Below are 20,593 nucleotides of genomic sequence, written 5' to 3'. Positions count from 1 at the left end.
TTTGCCATTTTTGCCTACTGTAGTCTTGGATATTTGGTCATTTTTGCAATTGGCCAAATGATATCTTTGGCCCATTTTGTAGCATTCTATGTTATGGCGTGTCTTAGCATGTTATTTTAGGCGGTTTTCAGCTGTCGTTGTAACATATACATATTACGACATTTTTCGCATACTATAGTCAAGCATTTTTGGTTCTTTTTTCTACCTGTTATATAATGGTGTTTGGGGCCATTTTTACAACATTCTATGCTATGGTGTGTCTCTGCACATTCTTTTAGGCTGTTTTTAGCTGTTTTTGGAATGTGTCATATTTTGACATTTTTCAAATACGGCATTGTTGATCTTTTTTTTTTTTAAATGCTATATTATGGTGTTTTGGACATTTTTGCAACATTCTATGCCATGGTCTATCATGGCACGCTATTTTTGGTGGTTTTCAGCATTAATTTCACCATACAATTATATGGCATTTTTGGTTGTGTTTTCAACACCCTAGATTATGGTGTGTTTGGCCATTGTTGCAACATTCTATGCTACAGTATATTTCCGCACACTCTTTCAGGTGGTTTTTAGCTGTTTCTTTCACTTTACTATGACTGTTAGGTGCTATGTTGAACATGCTATAGAGTGACTTTTTGGTGGCGTTTTGGGCAACATGCTATAGAATTACTTATGCTATTTTGAATGACATGGTATAGTATGACTCTTTGGTGCCGTTTTGGACGACATGCTATAGTATGACTTTTTGGATAACAACTATACTATGGCCCCTTGCCTTTTTCAAATTTAGTCCACATACCACACAATGACATTTTCATGCTATTTTTGAGAACAATAAATTGCATAAAAACTTGATAGTAAAGTATATCATGTTTGACAGCATAAAAATGTTACTGTATAGTAAGTCATCGAATAACGGCATTAAAATCTCATGGCATAGTATGCCCTGTAAAGCAGCATATAAAGTCACAGTATAATGTGTCATGCAATATAACAGAAATATGTCACAGTATGTCATCCAAAACAGCTTAAAAACATCATATTATATAGTGTGTTTTCCAAAATAGCTTAATGTCATAGTACGTTGTCAAAAAGAGCAAAAAAAATGTCATGGTGTAGAATTTCATCCAAATCAACAAAAAAAAGTCACAGAACAGTGTCAAAATCAAAAAACAGTAAAGTTCAGCATATTCTTGGACTTTTTTATGATACTTTAGAACCTAACCTTTGGTCATGCGCTTTGTGTAGAGACAGTATGTTTCAAATGGATGTACGGGTAATTTGAAAGCTTTGACTTCTGTTTGTCCATCTCAAGCCCCATTTTACCCTCATTAGTGAACAATACCCCATGTACTCCAACCCCTTTGCTTGGGGCGGCAAGCCATTGTTTTCAGGCAGAGAACCATGGCCATAGACTTGGAGATGTTGACTCACATTCCCACCGCTTCACACTTGGCTGCAAACCGCCCCAAGGCATGCTGAGTGTCACGGTGTGATGCAGCCAACAGAACAACATCATCTGCAAAAAGCAAAGATGCAATATTGAGGTCCCCAAACCAGACCCCTTGCTCCCCCTGGCTGCACCTTGGGATGACAATCACAAACAGAAACCAAAAACACACATCAGTTGTAAGACTGCTTTATATAATGTTGTCCTTAACTAGTTTACAACTGTACATGGTGGAAAAGTCCAGTATATGATCTACTGTATCTAGAAAAACTGAACGTGCACATTGAAGCAGTAGTTTGTTATAAATAATCTACAAGAAAAATAGTATCACATGAAAAATAGTGCCTTAAGAGGCAGGCACTGTCCTTGAACCCTTTCCATACATCTTTTCTGTACATACATCATATCTTAACATATATATATTTCATTACAATCCACATCACCTAAACAGAAAGTAAATATATTTACAGATATCAAAATAGTGTAATCTGAGTAGAGTATCAGACTAAAACTAGCTACTAAATAGCTCTACCAAACACACACTAAATACTTTTTTCCCCTTCTTTTTTTGTTGCAAATGTGCAGTGTCAGTGTAAATATGTATGTGCACACATACATGTTTAGGAATAAGAATAAAAAAAGATTTTAGCCACTTCAGTGAATTAAAAAAAAAGTTAGAATAATTATTTTAAAATACATAATTTGGACTAACATATCAAGGAGTGCCAGTCAGTCAGTTCTGGGACATTTGTTGTCGCAAATGTCAAGAAAATCTATAGATTAACAGTCTGATCTGCTTTGCATTATTTATGACAACTTCTCCAAAGTAAATCCTATTTCATGTGCACTATGAAGTTGAGAAAAAAAACAGTAGCAGCATTGAGATTCAGATAAACACAAATCCTCTGTAACACCAAGGCAAAAATGAAGAAAAAAGTCACCATGCACTATACTGTTCTTAGTTACACAGGTTTTTTAAAAAAGTGAGCCTAAAATTTGCAACATTCAGAGTAAGACTGGAAGGAAAGTTTCTCCAAATATGAATATACTAAAAAATGGGTTTCGTGCAACTACATGTAAAATTACTGATTAACAACCATCTCTGCCTCCTCTCCTGCCTCCACCCTTGGTTGTTCCCCCAAGGACAAAAACAGCATATTGCATGTTATTAGGGATGGCCCGAGTGAGCTGTGAAATGCCTCTGCTCTGGGAGTTTAATCAGGTCCAGTGACTCAGCTCTGGACTGGCACATCTTCCTCCATGTTTAGCCTGAGGCTCCGGCATGAACATAATGCCATTAATGAAATGCCTGAGTCTACAAAGGACACCAAGATTGAAAAATAGCTCCTGATCCTTTGCCAAACTTTTCCAAGGAGTTCCCTATCTTTGAGTTGCTTTGTGATTTCAGAGGCGAGAATAGAATGGAAATTAGGCAGGCAGACAGTTTTTTGGGATTTGAGTGTGTGAAGAGTAGACAAAGTGACTTCCAGAAACAGAGCAGAGAATGAATTGCTCAACAAACCTCTGAGGATCTTTGGGGTACAGTCTCAAGTGAAAACCCCTCAGAGATGTTACTGCAAAATTTAGATTGATGTAGCACTCTGGACTTGACCAAAAAACATCTTGCTGAGATCAACAGTTTAGTGATGAAGATATCAATGCAGTGTCCCCTTTCTTCTCAGCTCCAGAGTGTGCAAGCCCTCCTGCCGACCGAGGGCATGCTGCGTGCCGACTTTGTGGGCCGTCTCTGTAGCTGTGATGTCAATCTGGGCGTACTTTGTGGAGCTCTTTCCTGTCAAGACACAAAAACAGATCTTTTGACTTGAAGTAAGTCATTGAAAGTCTAAGAATACAAAATTTATCACTTTGGTGTTAAATCTAGCACTTTGTCTTTTGGCAGAAAATGGAGCTGAATGGATTTGTGGATTGACAGAAATATTTTTGTAGAGAAAACTTTTACTTTGTGATAATAATACTGTAAGAAAATTTGGCTCCTTTATAAAGCAATATTAAAAACTATTTAGCAATAAACCAGTGTCTTTCTGCCGCGCCTAACAAAGTAAATTTTTGTGTTTGATTTCAGAGATGTTTCTGTTAGGTCAACCTCCTGTGTAAAGAGACGAGACAAGCTGTAAGGTAAGAGTTAGCTTAGCTTATCATAAAGACTGAAAACAGCAAACCTGTTCACTGAAGCTCCTTTCTCTACTGCGTAAAAACACCACTAACACCTGCTAACAACTGGCTTTCTGATGTAATGAAAAAGGTTACAATCAGCAATCACACCCGCATCAAATGACTGCAGAAGTCACAGGTATTTAACGGCTCCCACTCCGATCAGCTTTGATAGAAATTACGACAACTGAGTGAACGTGTAAATTTTGGCAGTCGCAAATTATTGCCCGTCGTGTTTGATCTTCCAAATTTAATCCCCACCATGTTTCCAAGACACCATGTTTCCAAGTAAGAGATATAAAAAAGAAGTAACCACCGTAACATTTTCACTGGCCTCCATGCTGCTTTCTACTGTTTGCTAACTTGTTTCCCAGCCTGGCCATGATGTCAAACATGACCCACCAGAAACACACACACACAGAAAGACACTCATCTGCTGTAGTGCCGTGTACACAGCTCTGGTCTATGGGAAAGCAGTCTATTGCAGTTTTAGCGGGTTTCTCGTGTTTAATAAACCTGCTTGCACGCGCTTCTTTTGGTGGCAAAGGGTTAGAATAAGTGTCCTGTATGTTTGTTTAATCTGTACTAAAGAATAAAGTGAACAAAATATGTGGTCTTATGAGAGGCACTGGACAATTTCTTGGTAAAGTCATGTCCTGTACATTACAACTTGTACAACTTCCATTTTTGTAGAGATAAAAAAACAAGTCATGACATTTTTATTAGTGAGCTTTAAGGGTACTGGTCTTGCTGGTTGTTTGCCAGTGTTTTTATGCTAAGCTAAGCTAACTGGCTAGAGTTTCATTTTTCACACACAGACATGTTATCCTCATTAAGGAAGCGAATAAGCATATTTCCCAAAAGTACTTTTAAGTAATTTTATAGGCATACATTTATGTTGTCTGGATTCTCAGATGTGATTTTTTTGTTTTTCTAGGTCTTTTAAGATAGTAAACCGGGTTTGGGGAACTTGGAATGAGGACTTTCCACTATTTACTGACATTTGGCCAAAAATACATATTAGTTGCAGCAAATTCTAACCATCCAGTAATATGAAGGATGTTTTTATAGGTAACAGCATTGCTCTATCATCTTTTTAAAAAATGCAATTTCGAGAACTGATGAAAACATCCAAACAGGAGAGTTCAGCGTGAAGTGAATCTCTGCGCTCGCTGCCAACATGATTGCTTATGGTATGCAAGTGTCGCCACACAAAGCAGAAGAATATGCAAATGACTTGGCTGAAGCCTTTGAAATTCTGCTCATGCACCATGTTGCATATGCACGTCACAACCACTGCCATCATTTGGTAAGCACAATGCCGGAGTTTAATCCCTAAAGCAAAAATCGCCCTGCATTTGCATTAATATCTCTAAAATGTCACTGTCGGCCACCGTCTCCTGCTTGAGTTATTTGTTTTACAGTCTCATTAAGTTGAGGAAATAACAACCAGCTCCTAACAACCCATCAATAGTCCCAGGAGGAGGATCCCATTTGAGCCAGTGAATTCACAGCTGTGATCTGAATGCCCTGTGACCCCCTTTCAGTGGCGAGATGGGATGCTCCTCCTCCCCGGTGACAGATTAATGAGGCCGCATGCCGAGATATAAACTGTATTGCTGACATCAGAAATTAACCTCTCGTGTCAGAGCCCAAGCAGTACTCATATTCCTGAGGGCGATGACGCTGATGGCCGACTTGTCTGTCAATTACAGCTCGCTACGGCGTCTCCGATGACAAGGACTCAGCTGTCTTTTAGTGAGACGAGAGGAAATCAGCTCAATCGTTGAAAGCAAAATAGAATTACAGAACAATCGTGTGTCTAGATTGACTTTTCATCCTCGCGTGGCATTGATGTCCTGGTTTGTTTTAAGTTGGCTCTTTCATATTTGTCGGCAGGATTTGAGCTGCTTTTTTTTTTTTTTAATATTGCAGCACAGATCAGAAACATGAGCACAACTGAGAAAGCCTTGTACACTGAGTGAACAAAGGCGAGAACATAAGGGCAAGGCCGGGGTCATTTCACTTTAATTTTAATCAGGTCAGGACATGGATTTTCTTTTGAATTCAAACCTTTGCATTAAAAAAAATCTGCTTACATCTAATCTAATATAGAGCCTCATTAGAAATTGTTTCATGATTTACTGATGGAGATCTGAATATGATTTAAGAGGCAATCAGTATTTTCTAGTGTATAATGATGATTGGCATTTATAAAATGTCCATTTGAGCAATACTCTGGTACATTAGTGCACAGTTATTAATATTTATACAGTGGAACAGTATATTAATAGCATGCGTTAATAATGGTGTCTAATAATAGCAAAGGAGTTTTGAGTGTGCCTTCAATAAGGTCAGCCAACAGTGTAACTCAAATAAAAGAAATATATAGATATGGTAGAACCGTCAATTAAGAGGATAAATAAAGTAATGCAACAACATTGACATTAATATTACAACTACTGTCTAGGGCTGAAAAAGTTTGATACCTTTGCCCGCAATACCTGGTACTGCTGATACTAAAACAACTGGTACAGTGACAACTAAATATTTTACTCTTAGTCTTTCTAAAAAGAAACAGGTTGTGTCAAAATAGTCAGACTTAAAAATGTTGTCTAAACAAAGGCAGCAAAACAAGAACTTCCCCAGCAATCCATTATACTCCTAACTCAGAAAAAAAGCAACCTTTTCACACGGAAACATGAAACAGTCAATTAAGTCGAAATTCTAAGTTTGAAAACTTTGATCCACCAAGCCCGAGTTTGCAAAAATAAACAACCATGACATCACAGCAACACAGTGGCTCACAGTGACCCGTACACAGAACTACCTTTTCATCCTAACATCATAAAATCCTAGAAACATCCTAACATTTGAAAATGTTTAAAAATCTTAGAAATATGCTAAAACCCAAGAAATGTCGTGCAATCCGAGAAGTGTCGTAAGTGTCTCATTTTAGCTTTTCAACGAGCACTGGAGTTTTTAACAGTAATCTTTGAGTGACAAATCTGATCTGATGCTTGACGATATTTCTCCACAGGTAGAGATTGCCGCCCTGACTGTTCAACATGGCTGCTGGCTGACTGAGGTAAGAAACACTGAGGTAACAAATCGAGAAAAACTGCTTATTTATCAGCAGCTTTACTCATTAGAAGTGATGCATTCTTACTCTGAGCGGGGAGATGTGGAGCAGTCCCTCGGGGGCAGGGACCTGGCTCCTGCAGCTCCAGCTCCATGTAGTTGAGCTGCTTCTTGGATGTGGGACTGACAGGAATATTCACATACGTCACACCTTCGCTGCGAGGCCTTTCGGGTAGCGGTGCCTCTGGGGGGAAAACGAACACTGCACCTGTCGATACGAGAGCAACAACATGCTAATTAAAACTTGTGGTATTTTGTTGGCACCACTGTTGCAAAGATAACTGGATTGTTTTCCATTTTTCTTAGACTCTAACAACTACCACAGTTTCCACAGTTACGTCTGTTATTCCATCACTCTCCGTATCTAATACTGGGGATCGTTGATGCAAAGAACTTACCTTGATACTGTAGCTGAGGGCTGTGAGCTGCATCTATACTTATGAAGGTCAAATAGTAACATGAAGACTCTGTAGTTTGAACCAAGACACAAAACTCATTCTTGCTTCCCTTACTGTCAACAACTAAGAACTACAGTTTCACTCCATCCTCCGTTACCTTTCACAATGAAAGCCCTAGACTTAAACATTGCATCACTGCTTACCAAAGGCAACTTTAATTCACTCAGAGCAACAAGGAAACTCAAGGAAATATTTAACAAAACTCTTTGATAACCGGGGAGAGCTACCCAAAGCTACCGGGGAAAACAAAAGTGCGATCCTCTTCCTGTTTTGGTTGATTGACAGACTTCCCTTGTGCCATAAATTAAGTCTTCATTTTCCTCCAGGAAAGCAGCTCAGCCTTTGCTTCCATTTTTTCACCAATAGCCACTTGTGGAATTGCAATTACAAATTTTTGATCCATGGGAGATTATATGTTTGTAAAACTTTGCTTAAGCTGAGAAAAGTAAAGTCTATGAGCCAAACTGTTCCCAATGAAAGCCTCTCAGATGGTTCTGTGTAACAACCCATCTGGCACGTCAGGTTAAGGCTTTTAGTGAACCAGTCCAAACGCTTATGGTATCCTTATTCTAAAGCCATTGTGCAATCAAAATTTATTCCATTATGATATATTTATTTTTTTCTTTTTAATTCTGTTTCACTTTAAGCTTAGGAGGAATTTTGTTCATATTTCACACTTATTTCTAGTCAGTGTAATCCCAGAGGAGACCAAAACCAACAAGTAATCCATCCTGCTAATAAGATTTGTCTTTATAACCAAAGCCTGAGAGTTGATACTGTACTTCCATGCCAAGTTGCTTCATTGTTGTCCAAAAAACATTTTAAACACACATATAAGAGGCACACAGTTGCATTTAGATGACTATTTTTTCTTTCTATCTATGACCAGTTATTTAACAGCATTGGTTTTGAAATCTTTCTACACTGGCAGTATCATAATAAACAATATGTCATTTAATGCAACAGTGCAGCTCTTTTCTGTGGCACAGAAACCCAATCAGGCTGTGGCTACACCGACAATGCATAGTTGGATAAAATTGTCTTTTCATGGGATTTTATGATAATTCTTAAAAGATAAAATAGCACCAGTTGTACTTTGAAACATATTTGAAAGGAGAGGATTTGTTTTTGTCATTTTGACCTTAATTAAAAGATAATAATAAGGAAATCAAGGATATGGCTGGTGTTATTTAACACTTTGTCATTATAACCTTCATCAAAAGATAGAAGATTTTCCCCTCAAGGGTTAGCAGCTCTTGAGGCAACAGTCCTTATCAACAGCCTTCTGTTAATTAGTCATTCAAATACAGACATCTGCATTAAAGTCACTCTATTATTTTCAGCAGTAAGGCAGATATGGGATCAGCAGCTAAACTGGCACACTATGTATCCTACTGAATTGCCCTTTCCCCCCAGGGGCTTATTATACATAATTAGCTTAACGGCCTCAAGGATAAATTATGAGATGCATTATGGTCATTTTGTGTTATGAGGCAGTAAAGCCGTAACTTATTTTCGTAACTTACCTTTTGTTTTTCTTGCTCAAAATGTCATTAAACTGTAGTTTTAAATTTGTGCGGTAAAACCCAAACAGGAACACCCACAAAACTAATGCTGTGTCTCAAATTGAATACTTCTGTACTTATACTTTCTATTTTGAGGGCATGAGTGTGTTCACACTCACACTACAGAAGTATTGCAAAATGCAGTGAACTCATAACGGTCAAAAAGTTAAGTGTTCCCAACGTAGCACCGGGCAACAAACACATTTTAAACTGGTGAAATGTCAGCAGACAACTGCAGTGAACACAGAAACTTTTAAACATTACACATGTATTTTTTGCTACCACTACACCATTATATCATCAGTTTGTTTATTGGGTTAATTCTGAGGTAATTTGGTACTGCAATTTGATAACGAAAATGCTTAAGTTAACTTACTAGCTAGTTAAAAGCAGCACATTTTATCATTAGGCATTAATATTACATGTGTTTTGGCATAAACTATAAGACCAAATTATGTTGGCGTTTATGTGTGTTAAATTGTTATCTTCACTGTGTAAGATTTTAGTATTGGATTTGGGCAAGATGCTTAACAAGCTGTAAATATTCACAACATACGTCAGCTACCATTAACGTGGTAGATCAGCTGGTGGTCTAGCCAGCCACTGTTATAAATAATAAAAGTGAAAAGATGACACCAAGTGATCAAATAATTAGATATACATGGAGAAAATATATTTTGGCAAGGGACAATAAATTGTCAAATGTGTCATTTCCATTAACGGCACAACTGTCGTATTTGATTTGAGACAACACTACCCTGTCAAAATTTGCGCACTACACAAATCAGTACATTGTGTATGCAGTGTATCACATGTAAATGTACCAACAGTAATATCCAATCTGAGTCACAGCGTAAGTTTGCAGCCTAATCTGATTCACGTAAAAAGAAAGTCTTGTATTTTAACAATATTTTGACAAAAACTTCTTGGCAAATAACACAAATTACAGATAAATTGAACTGTTTTTTCAAATATTCAAAACACATATAGGGGTATATAAATTGGCAGATTTCTCTACTACAGCTGCTCAACCACTGTTTAAAAAGCATATGGATTTGCACACTTGGTCTAAGACAAACCTACTAACAAATAAGCGCTTTTTATGGGAACTTGACTACAGTTTAAAATTGAGCTGGTGCTGAACACAAATAGTATTATATTCTGAGTAAAAACAGATAATACTTCAAGAATCTGCACCACTGATCAAACTGTGCAGTCAGCAGGAAAAAAAAAGGTGTCAAGCTAACAAGAAATGTCGCCTCAACCCATTTCAACTGAATGGCTTTTCCTGTCAAACACACAAATCATGGACACAGCGTTGCCTGAAGTGCATTGTTTGTGTTATATATTGTGCTTGATAGATGGTTTCCAGTGACAACAGGGAGCCATCGTCTCTTTTACCTGTCATAAACCTAAAAGCCACCCAGGATAAAGAGGAGTATAATAAATGCTGCTTAGCTCAGTGTCTTATTGATACAGTTTCAGAACAACCGCATAAAATATGTGCATATTAAAGCTCTCTGACGCATATCATCCAATGCTTTTTCATGCCTGTGTCTACAATGCCAACAAAGATAGCTTCAACCTTCAGAAACCGGGAGAGTACACTCAAGGACATATGAGAAATTTGCATAACTAGAACGCTTTGTTTTTCCCCTGTGAGTAGTCAAAAGCAAGATACACCGAATTTCTCCTAAACAATGATAGTTGTTTGCTGTTGACTGCTGAAATTACGTCACCGACATCAACACTAGAAGCTAACAAGGGTGTCCTAAAAGGCTACACTTTTAAACATTTTCAAGTGGAAATAAAAAGATTTTTGCTTTAACTTATCATTATAAAGTAAATGTTGATTGCACAATGTAATGAAACCATCAGCATTTAGACTGGTTCCAGTTTCACTATGAAATTTTGTTTGCCAGCGGTTACAATTTCAAAGGGTGCCCTATTTATGACTAGAAAGAAACTAAATCCAACCAATAATTTGGCCGATAAACTGACGTACTCCTCTCGAGCATTACCATTTCATAACAAAACAAACACCGCTTATAGTGCAGCAACATAAACACTGCTGAAAAATCTGTTTACTTTGTGTCCGTATTGCAGGACTGCAGATGTTTGAAGATTAAAGAGAATATGTAGATCAGAGAAAATAGATCGTTTAACTGCAGTTGCTTTGTGTACAAAAATCCCAGCAGCAGTCGGACTGCAACAACAGAAAGCAGTTCAGCTGAGGGCAATCACTGCTCAAAACGACGAGGCTATCTCTGCAAGACTATAGCTATTATCAACAGATAATACAGATGTGCTTATGTGTCTTGTGTCAGAATCATATTACAAAACTATAAAATGCTGCATAAAATATATTTTAGTTTTAGCGTCATGGATTGAACTGTATCTGTATTGCTACAGCTGTGTTTTGATGACGCTATCATGTGGTATCATGTAAATACAGTGCAGTAAATCCTGCTCAGAGGCAGGTAATGCGCAACATTTGGGGACAGAAAAGATTCCACCTGCTATTGACTCTTCCTAAATGGCAGCAGGCAGCGGCCATTACCAGCAGCTCAGAAGCATCAACCCCAGGGGACGCTCATACAATCAGTGAGAAGCCATTAGACGCCAGCAGAGTCTCGGTGGCTGCAGCCTTTGGCATCATCTAAGAGGCCTGATCCCTAATTGATCAGACACCAAGCAGCCCTTGCAGAAGTTGGGGGTTATATAATGGCTGCCATTACAACGGTGGGTTTTCCCACAGCTCAAAGGCTGAGGGACTTTTCTATAATACACTTTGTGAAGCCTCCAGGGGGGAGGTTCACGACAATACCTGGCTGAGGTTCATGACACAAAGTCAACTGTCTTTGTCTAAAGACAGCTGAAAGTTCAAGGTGAGCGGCCTGTTCAAGCTGGTTTCCACCTGTCACGTTGCTCTAGCAGCAGACATTAAGGTGTCGATGAAAACATGTCTGACTAAACCCACAGGTGTAATGACTTATGCTAAAAACGCCAGCACTTGAGACATTTTACTCATGTCCAAATTTGATGCTACGCAACATTATCACGCCATAGCATAGAATATAAAGATTTAATAAACAAAAGCCACAACATCTTTGTCATAAAGACTTTTTCCCCTCTTTTTTTCCCAGTTTCACCTGCCAACAATGATTTCCCCGAAACAAAACTATACGTTCCCCAATTCCAGCTGCTGTACGAGACGATGGGCCATCAAGCAAAGACAAAAGCTGTGCTCCCTCACTGGCTTCCCAACATAAACTTTGATCGTCACATCACATCAAGAAGCCAAAGATATCCCTGACAGGGTCTCTGCTGTCATGGGTAAGTGTTATCCAACCTCCAAATGCTGACTTTTGGATAAAATCAGATGATATATAGAGATATATACAGCAGTAAAACCCTATGAGAGTGTATTTGAGCTATTGTAAGTAAAATGAATAAATAAAAATACAAAGCAGGAGAAAGGGGGTTATATTCTGATAAAAACAAAACCTGATATCCTCTGAAATTAAATTGGTAAATGTTCCTTTTAATGTATCTGGATTTATTTTTATTTTTGTGAATGTTATTTTTCTCCTGACAAAGTGGCTATGTGTATTTATAGATTTTAAATCAACTTTTGTGTAAAAAAAAAAAAAAAAAGAAAAAAGTTGCAAAGTTATGCCTTTATAATCTTTAGGAATATCCAAGTTATTGTCTCATAAATTTAAGACTTTCTTTTTAGAAATTTTGACCTTTTTTTTATCTGAATATCATCCCCTTGTCTGGCTTTGTTTTTTTGTTTTTTTTTAATGTATAACTACAGTGACCCTAATACGCCATCGTACAACTCTGAGTACACCACAATGAATATCAACATGTTCAGTTTATACTGAAACTGAATTAAAGTGTTTATTGAATTGTGTGATCATTCTGCATGATGCTGTATTTTATTACAAGGTGTTTCTGTTATTTAGTCTACCCTCATTGATATAAATGAAGTAAACAAAATAATGAAACAGTTGGAATAACAACCTCTCAAAACATCTCTGAAACAAAAATTTAACATTTACCAAAAATCCAATGAAAAATCTGACATGCCCCAAAAAACTGATCTCATGCTCTTTCTGCATGTGGGTCCAATAAAATCTTAGTCACAAACTATTAGAGCTGTAATTAACCAAAGAAAATCTTGGTCGACTGAAATTTTACCTACCTTGTCTCTAGATTAATTAAATCCCCACAAACCACTGAGTGCACTCTACCTGTTAGCATTGTGTGTCCACCAAAGTGTTTTTTCCCTGTCACAGGGCTCAACAGTAACACTTGCCCAAGGCAAGTTAACTCTCTGTTCAGCCAAGTGGAATGCCTCGAATAACAAATGAATGTGATCTCCGATGTAATATCTGAAAATAAGCTTTGCACTGTGATGCTTGAAATGTGGTGCCTTTTTTGAGAAAATAAATCCATAGTGATAAATCCGACACTGAACATCTTCCATGACTATTTATTCGTTTTCCTATTATAAATTACATTTGAAAAATGTTTAACTTTGGGTAAAATGCTGCGCTCGTTAACATCACCGGCCGTCCAATCACAGTGGAAAAGGGGCGGGATAAATACCGCAAAGACCAACCATCACAGCGAACAAAGACAAGGGCTTGACAACAACAACTTCTGTTTTCAGCTGGAAAAAAAAAAAAAAAAAACCTGCTTTGTTGGACACAAGAGCTTATAAAAGTAACACCAACGATTGTCCAGCTAATTACAATTTGGTCACCCAACCAACCGACCAAAAGGTGACAGCCATACAAACAATGTCAAAGTGACATATAACAAACCTTCAAAATAGCTGTTTTTGTACCTCAAGGATAGCTGTATAGTGGCCTCAAGGCTAGAAATGCTCCCACCCAAAAACCTTGATGCATGCACATTAGAATGGCCTAAAAATTAGTCTCACCATGAAACTAAAATAAGTCAATATAACATCATCAGTCGTAGCTACTGGCAACACTGTTGCAGGGAATCAGGAGCTAAAGCTGGTGTAACATGAGGTCTTGCCAAACTACAATTCCGTCACATGCAAATCTTTTACTCGTTTCAGCTGCCATCGAGCCTGCACCCTCACGTAAACCATGGACTTGGCTGCCTCCTGCTCGTCCCTGTCCATTAACCGCTCGCTGAGGCAGGATGATGGGAAAGATGACATGGGAGCCGAGCCGTGTGTGTGTAGGTACATGACCATGACTGATGGGTTTGGTGCCACACTGTGACAGCTGCTGGGACTTCCTAGAGCAGGTGTGCATTAGACTGAGGGCATGTTTCTGAGTGTGGGATGCCTAAGTGGCCAAACGTCCCCTGACAACTGTCCTCTCACCTCACCATCAGGGCAGGTATCCTGTCACGCGTCTCTGCACTCTCTGTTTGGTTATACACCGGAGTGTTTTCTCTTGACTCAATTGGTTCTTATGTAACTCGAGTTTATGCCGTTACATAAAATGCAGATGGATAAATAAGTGCTCACGCTGCAGTGAGCCCTCCACTACACAATAAAATAAAGTACTCGGTTCAGCGACCTCTTTTTTTCAAATTATATTAATGACAACACAAATTATGTCTGTGAGTCGTATCTGCATGAGCTTTACGGGTTTTTATCACATAAACTAACACAATTTGAAGTGATGCCCCTGTTTAGCCCCACTTGGTCCCTTTAATGAACTATGATTACATTCGAGCCACAGACCAGACAGATTCTGCGTTTTTTTGTTTTGTTTTTTTACGAGATTTAACTTAAATGGAAACATACAAAAATGCTTGCTTTGATCATTTAAAAACTGAAAGAAAAATCAATCAGAATAACAAAATTAGGAGTACAAAGGCAGCAACTTTGTCAGAAAAAATAACAATATTTTTCTGAAAGGATGAATATAACTATTTTATGATTCATTTTTGACTCATTCCTTTAAAGTGTCAAGAAAACAATTAAAAGCAGTAAATGATTCACAGATGAACTTTCTAAAAAGAAGCGCTGAATTCATTATTGGAAACTCCAGCTGAGGCTAGCTTATCATTTAACGGAGAATAATTAACAGGCAGTGTATCGATTTTAACCTTTAATAATTGCCAATCTACATAGTTATTTCCATGAAACATCATAGAAAATTCTAAGTAAATTCAAATTATTAGGAATTTATGAACTTATAAAGTAAACTGATACCAAGACCCCTGGCCATCTTTCAAAAAACCCAGAACCCCTTTCATTATTTTGAAGATGTTTAAAAAAAAATTCTTCTGCCCAATGGAATAAAATAATAATTATCTGCCACACATTAAAAAAATCTATTTACAAACTCTTACACAACTCATGCAGTAAAATCCAAATCTCATTTATCCAGTTCCATGCTCAGTACTTCCCAAACACATGCATTTTTACTTAAATTTACAATGTAGTTCAGTTCCATTTGGGAAATTTGGGAAGTACTGATCATCAGACTGGATCAATGACACACGAGTTGTGTGAGAGTTTGTCAACTTTTTTGGATTCTAGTTTTCTATACAAATTGACTGGAACATACAGTGAGTAAATGATATACAAATGATAAATTTGTGGCTATTCCTTTAAGTTTTGACAAAGAATATCCAGAATTAAATCCTTCTTACCAGCTTTTCCAGAGCTTTCTACACATGAAGACCACGAGGTGCAGCTGATAGCTAATAAGCAGACTTTGAATAAAGATTATTTTGTAAAACTGCTATTTCCAAGATCAATCATGCACTTTTACTGTAACCTAGTTGTGACCTCAGTAGCTTAAAGTGACATATTTCCTTCCTCATTTAGAACGGTGCAATAAATTATAAAATAATATATAATTTGTAACTGTCACATAAACTGAGTAAGGAAGTGAGGTTAAAACTTGGGAAATGTGTTAAAATTATTGTAATTGGCACAAATTTTTCCTCCAGATGGACAGCTGAGTCTTTAAAGATTGTCAAATATTAATTTCCAAACAGCAGTAAGTGCAGTTAAACAACCATCTGGGTGTTTTTAAAGACTGCCAGGAATGTACGTCTCAAAGAAATTAATGCTTAGTTCTGTGATTCAAATGTCAAATAATTTCCTAAATCAGGTTTTAATCTAATAAAGACTTAAGTAACATGTAAATCGGTAGATGGGAAATTTTGTTAGCTCTGTCCGATCAAGAGGAATAAATTAATTTATAACTGATTATTTCTAAATGTACAATTCTTGTCATACTGATGTCATCACATTTTCTTATATTTTTGTGTGATGTTATATTGTTTCACCATTGTAACTTATTTTATCCATTTGTTAAACCCATTTTCTAGACAATTTTTTTTTTTAAAAATTTTTCAAGTTGTCAGATACTTTTTGTGGCTAGACTTTTAGAACTGCAACAATTAGTCGACAGAAAATTAAAACGGGCAACTAATTTAGTAATCATAGAACTTCTTTTAGTAATGTTAAAAGCAAAAAAAGCAGAAAATGTGCTGCCTCCATGTGAGAGTTTGATGCTTTTCTTTGTCATGCACAATAATACATTCAAATGGCTTTGGATTTTTGTTACCTCTGACTGAGGGGAGTTACACAGGAGCATCTTTCTCTATTTTACAAAAATAGTAATCAGTGAATAATCGTTGGTTGCAGACTTATAGGCTTCTAAGAATTTCTCTGTGCATTAAATTGTGTATGAAAAACGGAAAATCGCTGCGGCATCACTGGCACTAACGTAACGGCTAAAAATACCAGTTTTAGGGGTCCAGGAAATCTATTAGACTGTAAGTATGGCTTTGTTTTATTATCTAACATTTTGTAATCTGGGTTGTATTGTTTACATTATGTTGATGTATGAATCTCCACTAACATTACACCACTTTAAGTTTCAACTTGCACTGAGCTGATGCAGCTGGCTCCAGATACTTCGAGTCTGTATGCAGCACGACTTCACATGCTATGTGCTTTATGAAAACAACTTGCTGTCAGTGTCACAGTGCATTACCCTGAATAACGGCAAGTGAACATGTGTGTAGAGTGTGTGTGTTCCATTATAACATCACCCTTGGGGATGTAACGTCTCGTGTCGGTCAGCTATTTCTGACCCTGAATGAGCCTCATTTCATTTATTTACTCCACCAACACGCCAGCTAACAGGTGATGAATTTATAGCCTTGCTGATTCAGGTGCACGACTCATAAATTTAATTCAGCCCTTGAAAATGGTGTCCTGGTTACTGTAAGAACTGAACGTTAAACTGTCCGTCGTTTGACTACGACAAAAGGAACTGACAATTGTTTTTGTTGCTATGGTGACAACACAAGTCTGTGAGGCCGTGAACTATCACTAATTTTAGAACTCCATTTTTTTTTCCACCTTATTTTTCTTATTAAACAGAAAAATACAACCGTACACTGATCCAAGCTTCTCTCTTTCACAGAGCTGACGCTGACTTTAGCTCAACTGCCTTGAGTGTAAAATCACAAACTATTATTTAAACTATCCTATTACATGTGTTAAATAAAATATTAATCTTAAATTGTGTTCAGTGTAATGTTCTCAGCGTCGCTGCTCTTAAAAAGGCAACACACACACGACATGACCGGCAACATGCCGTCTTCCCATCATACCCTCAAACCACAACATTATTCTGCACTGACACACGCTGGGAGGCGGCTACACTAAACAACATCACCTGGTTTCACTTTGAAATATGAGGACGATGGCAATATATGGAGGTTTATACAGAAGTTAACCCGCTAAATCGTCTGAAATAGCAAATGTACGCATAAAAATGGCCGCCACTCTGACCATCCTGCTATGTTCATTTGAATGTGAATATCAGTTCTACTTAATCTATTTCTATGGTCTAGATCATCCACGTGTGCAGCTACAGAACCAACAGTCTGGAAATGTTGAGAAAAACAACCTGGTTGTGTTCATGAGTTGACGCTGTGTTCACTCACCTTCAGTCTCTTGTAGGAACCTCTGCTGACCGCAGTTGCCCATCGACTCGTACTTACTTTTTTCTTCTGCCTGCGAGACAAACAGGAGAGGAAGCAGTATATTTGAATTTGCAGAACCATACTCCTAAGTTTATTACATAAGAAGTGTGACGATGACTTTCTCCTCAACAGCTCGGTGGACACATCAGGAGTATTTATAGATAGAGACACATATTCAGGATTTAGAGAGAGCTCAGGGCTACGTCTTACACGCGGAAACACTGTCTGCAGTGGCTCATCGTTATGGATGGATAACCGTGCCTTTTAAATTGCAGTTATGTAATCTCTGAATCCAGACAGCCACTGTAAGCACAGCTATTGTGGTGCTAAGATTGGTGGTGGAGTGCAGCCATATTGCCATCAGTCTCATTAAGAGGCCATCGTGCACACGGAGAGGGATTCCTTGATGGGACCACCGTCACGCTGAGAGGGGATGACACTAGGTCATAAAAGTGGATATCTGTCATGGGCATCAAGTGATTACTGTATATTGGTCCCGCGGTTGTACACTGAAATGACAACTTCTAGCATTTTTTTTAAATATTAATACATATCAGGACACAACAGGGGTTAAATGAATCTGTACATATTCAACAGCATCCAGCGCTGAGATGTAAGGCTGAAAGACAAACTGTTAACTTGTCTGAATATGAGAATTGATGTTAGTTCTGAAAAAGAAATTTGATTGGACGAGAGGGATTCCTGGTCGTGTGATAAACGAAAAAAACATACAAAAAAATGAAGGATGATATAAAAGTAAGCTACTGTAGACCTGAAGCCGGTCAACAGTTGGCAGAGAGTTAAACCGTTGTCACGGTGCTTTTAAACGTGACGATTTATTCATCGTAAGCTGTGAACGAACCAACAGCTCTCCAGTTCATATATCAATAATATTTACAAGTCAGACCAGTGCTCCATGGTTGCCAAATGTGAATAAATAGTCACGACTGAAGCCCTGCAGATATGAAAACATGCCTTATTTGCTCACACTGTCGCCCAGAATTAAGTGTTCATAAGGTGCTCTGGAGGAGTGTGTGTGACATATAACGTATATGAGTCTTTCTTTACATGTCTTTTTTCTGCCGGGGGGAGAAAGCCATAGGAGAGAGCAAGAGGACCAGAATACCAAAACGAGTTTCATGCCAGTGGCTTAAAAAAAATTACACTTTAAAAGTCGATTTTCGCGATAAAGTCATTTTATACATCCCACGTGGAACAAGCCGTGATACATTGAGTATAATCGATATCTCCCACCCTTAACGCTTATAAAAAGCTACTTCCATGAAAGTTATGACACCAACAACATTCAACAGCTTCACAAACAGCAGCCTCCAAAACGGCCGTAAAGCTGAATCAACGCCTCTCTAAAATGACATCAAATGGCAACTTTGTGAGGTCATATCATCCAGCACAGCTCTACGGCTGCTCGACTGCTTCCTTTTGGCTGAATGAACACCTCTGAGGACAATGTGTCTCATCGCACACCCACATCGAATTTCAAAGCACAAAGTTATGCTTTAGGGACTGCACATACATTAAACACAGTGCTTTAATGCTATGATTCAGCTCCTCACATAGACTGAGAGCATCACTGAGACAATCTGGACCCTCGTAACTGCTCCACATATGAGATAACAGAGAGTTCAAAACTACAAAATCCTGATTAAACATATTTTTTCGTGTACAGTTTTAAATATTACTGGAGCCTCTTTTAGAAACAAAAGGTATTTCTGTGGTACCAACCCCCCCCCCCCCCCAAAAAAAATGTTTAGCTGAACTCAGAGCACAAAGAGTTACACAGTCAAATGTGTAAGTGGTTGATAGCATAAAGCGGATTAGAGAGTTTTGGATTGGCCTACCTCTGAGTTCCTCTCGGGTGCCCGGCTCTCCATGATCTCATAAGCAGGATCAGCTCTGCGTCGCTCCTCTTTACTATTAAGCCTTTTGTCTGGTGGAGGAGAAAAATATAGTGTGTTTTAAATATAAGAAATTAAACCACAATTTCTTTTGCCAGTAGCCAGGGCATAAAAAAAATCCCACATTGTGCTTTTTTTTTTTAATCCATTTGTGAATCACATCAGACAAGGTGCTCTCTGAGTATATGTGCAGGAATTTGTCTGGATACAGCGGTGGGAACAAAAAACAGTGAATTGATTCATCATCCCACAAACTATTACACATAGGGAAATAGCAACCCTGGTGCAGGAAAAAAGAGTTGTGTTAAAAAAAAACTGATAATATGCAAAGAACAGACATCACAAAGAAAGTCATCATGCAGCAGAGTCAACATCTCTATAATACAGAAAGCCTTCATATTATCTGACAATTTAGCGTAGAACTACAGCTGTTAAATGATTAATCTTTTAAAATCGCGATTATTTGCAGAATGTTAATAGTTAATAGCAATTAATCTCTTAAAGATGTCGGCCAGTGATTATTTAAAAAATAAATAACATGTTCTGTACGGACCTTAATCCCGTCACAATTAACGCCAACAGTCCTACTTATAACCGATTGTTGGTGTTGTGGTTTAAGCGCGGCTAGTTGTGCATTTTTAAGGTCAATATCAATGTCTTTAATGTTCAAAAACAAAAAATTTGGCCAACTATTATCAGATTTGAGGATGCCATTTTCAGGGTTCCCACATATTTTTCAAGTTTTTTCAAGGACAAATTGTGAAATTTCCACTTTTGAAAAGCATCTGCTTCTCTGCGCCTGCAACGCTCGCCGGCCTGGTAACTTTTCTACTCACACACAGGTCTCACAAACCATGACTCAAAAACTGGCAACCCAAA

General features: G+C 37.9%; 1 protein-coding gene across 3 annotated transcripts in view; it reads right to left on the bottom strand.

Annotated features, from left to right (window-relative positions):
* Positions 1 to 1,661: 1,661 nt before the first annotated feature.
* LOC121962183 (protein Dok-7-like) overlaps positions 1,662 to 20,593 on the bottom strand; it is a 48,395-nt gene continuing 29,463 nt past the window's right edge. For all 3 annotated transcript variants that reach the window (XM_042512394.1, XM_042512395.1, XM_042512396.1), the window contains 4 exons: positions 19,658 to 19,746; positions 17,760 to 17,829; positions 6,792 to 6,971; positions 1,662 to 3,242 (listed from right to left, as the gene is read on the bottom strand). In XM_042512394.1, coding sequence (XP_042368328.1) covers positions 3,106 to 3,242; positions 6,792 to 6,971; positions 17,760 to 17,829; positions 19,658 to 19,746 — 476 coding nt within the window. In that variant the 3' untranslated portion in view covers positions 1,662 to 3,105. The remainder of the gene's footprint in view (positions 3,243 to 6,791; positions 6,972 to 17,759; positions 17,830 to 19,657; positions 19,747 to 20,593) is intronic.

This window comes from Plectropomus leopardus, chromosome 23, assembly GCF_008729295.1.
Source record: "Plectropomus leopardus isolate mb chromosome 23, YSFRI_Pleo_2.0, whole genome shotgun sequence".
In the NCBI taxonomy this organism is placed as follows: domain Eukaryota; kingdom Metazoa; phylum Chordata; class Actinopteri; order Perciformes; family Serranidae; genus Plectropomus; species Plectropomus leopardus.
This window is presented reverse-complemented; position numbering and strand designations above follow the sequence as displayed.